This window comes from Lathyrus oleraceus, chromosome 5 (genome assembly GCF_024323335.1).
Source record: "Lathyrus oleraceus cultivar Zhongwan6 chromosome 5, CAAS_Psat_ZW6_1.0, whole genome shotgun sequence".
NCBI lineage: Eukaryota > Viridiplantae > Streptophyta > Magnoliopsida > Fabales > Fabaceae > Lathyrus > Lathyrus oleraceus.
Window position 1 is genome coordinate 101,028,944 of NC_066583.1, and position 2,148 is coordinate 101,031,091.

Here is a 2,148-nt window from a genome sequence, read left to right on the forward strand (position 1 = left end):
GAGTTGAATCCCGACCAAGCCGACTTGAGAATCACCGCTCAGTTGAGGCCCTTTTGAAAGGTAGTTCTGTTGAACGAGTAATCGTGAAGACACTTACTATCTTCGATGGGAGCCTATGACACTGAGGACCGTAGTTACCTTAACACCACCTTGGCCTTATCTAGGACGTGGTGCGGGGACTATGAGGGAGTAATCCCAAAATAGTTGCTACGCGATACCACAATCAAAAGAGGTTCTCTTGAGAATATTATTAACCACCGAGTCAATTGGGAAATTGATAATATCCGAAAGATGGACTGATGACTTTGGGCACCGATTTAGAACCCTTGTTCCGCAGGTACAATTAACCCTATAGTACATACCTCTGTGGGATGGGTAGACCTTGACTTCCGCTCATACACCTTTAACCTAGGACTTTGTGTGTTTATGTGCATTACATCCATAAAACATCACATTGCATTACATCTCATGGAATTCAAACTTTATTTATGAACATCGCAGGCTACCATGGATTACAATAAGAGAAACACCTTGAAATATTCTTTTAAGAATTTTAAGTTGGATGACCTAAGGAAGCTAGGAGCCTTGGTTGAAGATCAAGAGAGGTTCAAGGACAAATACGGAAGGCTATTATCCTTATTGAGAATCCAAGTGAAGGATGGGCTTCTTTCTACGTTACTACAGTTCTATGATCCGGATTACCATTGTTTCACGTTCCCAGATTATCAGCTATTACCTACCTTAGAAGAGTACTCTCAGTTGGTGGGGTTACCTATTTTGGATAGGTCTCCGTTCCCTTTCTTAGAGAAGAACCCTAAAGAGGAAGACATTGCTAAAGCCATATGCTTAAAGGTGTCCGACATCAAAGGCAATATGATCGCCAAAGGCGGAACTGTAGGGTTACCTACGCATTTCTTAATCAAGAAAGCCCAATATTATGCCGATCATTTAAGCATGCCTACCTTTGAGACAATCCTTGCTTTGCTTATTTATGGAATGCTACTCTTCCCAAGTTTTGAAGGATTCGTTGACATTAACGCCATCAAAATATTCATGAAGAACAATCCAGTACCAACGTTATTGGGTAACACTTATCATTCCATACATCTCCGGAATTTTCATGGTGGAGGAATGATCACCTGTTGTGTGCCTTTATTATACAAGTGGTTTATTTCGCACTTGCCCAAGTCTTTTTTGAGTCTTGACAAGGGATTTTGGTCACCAAGGGTCATGGCGCTGACACACTCGGACATCGTTTGGTATAATCGTGTGTATGATGGAATACTAATTATTGACAGCTGTGGAGACTTTGCCAACGTACCTTTACTTGGTTTTAATGGAGGCATCAGCTACAATCCAGTCCTAGCTCGCCGACAGTTAGGGTATCCCTTGAAACAACCGCCTAAAAGTGTTCATGTGGAGAAAATATTCTTTAAGGGTGACAAAGAACTTCAAGATCAGATTGTATCCGCTTGGCATCATTTGCACAAGAAGGGCAAAAAAAGTTTGGGAAAGCTGAATTGTGTGTCTATGGAACCTTATCTTCGTTGGGTCCGGGAAAGAGCCATCAAGCTGAAGATGCCTTATCCTCGCCAAGATCCTTTACCTCCTAGAAGAGAACCTGTTTTAGTATTCATGTCCGAAGCTGAAAAGTTGGAAATCGCTTTGAAGAGAGCACAACATGAGGCAGAAACGTGGAAAAATAAATATCAGGTTATCGTCAGTGAGAATGAAGAGCTACAAAAGCAGCTGCAGGCGAAGAATGAAGAAGTGCTTTCCTACAAAAAGAGAAGAATCTACGAGGATTTATTTTCCTCCGACTCTCCGCCTACTCGTTGAAGTCGTGGACTACGCTTCCTTAGGGCTTTCGTAGCTTTTATTTAGCTATTTTCTTGTTAAGGTTTTTTAAGAATATTTATTTGTAATTCATTTTCAAATTAATAAATAAAGATCCCAGTGGTATTCCGCGATATTCGTAAAGGCTTGAATTCCATGAAATCTTTCATTCGCACTTTGCATCACATTTTGCATTTCATGTGTCTCCCGGTTGTCTCATACTCGGTTCTCTCGCGTACAGTTTCGTCACCCTGAATCGATACAACACTAGAGCTCAAGCTCGAAGAAGGATGGAAGAGCACGCTCAAGAGA

The 2,148-nt window shown here is 41.4% G+C and overlaps 1 protein-coding gene across 1 annotated transcript; it reads left to right on the top strand.

Moving 5' to 3' along the window:
- Positions 1-507: 507 nt before the first annotated feature.
- On the top strand, positions 508-1,839 carry LOC127079009 (uncharacterized). Its single transcript, XM_051019427.1, has one exon. It carries the CDS (start codon positions 508-510, stop codon positions 1,837-1,839), a length of 1,332 nt encoding a protein of 443 aa, XP_050875384.1.
- The last annotated feature ends 309 nt before the right edge of the window (positions 1,840-2,148 follow it).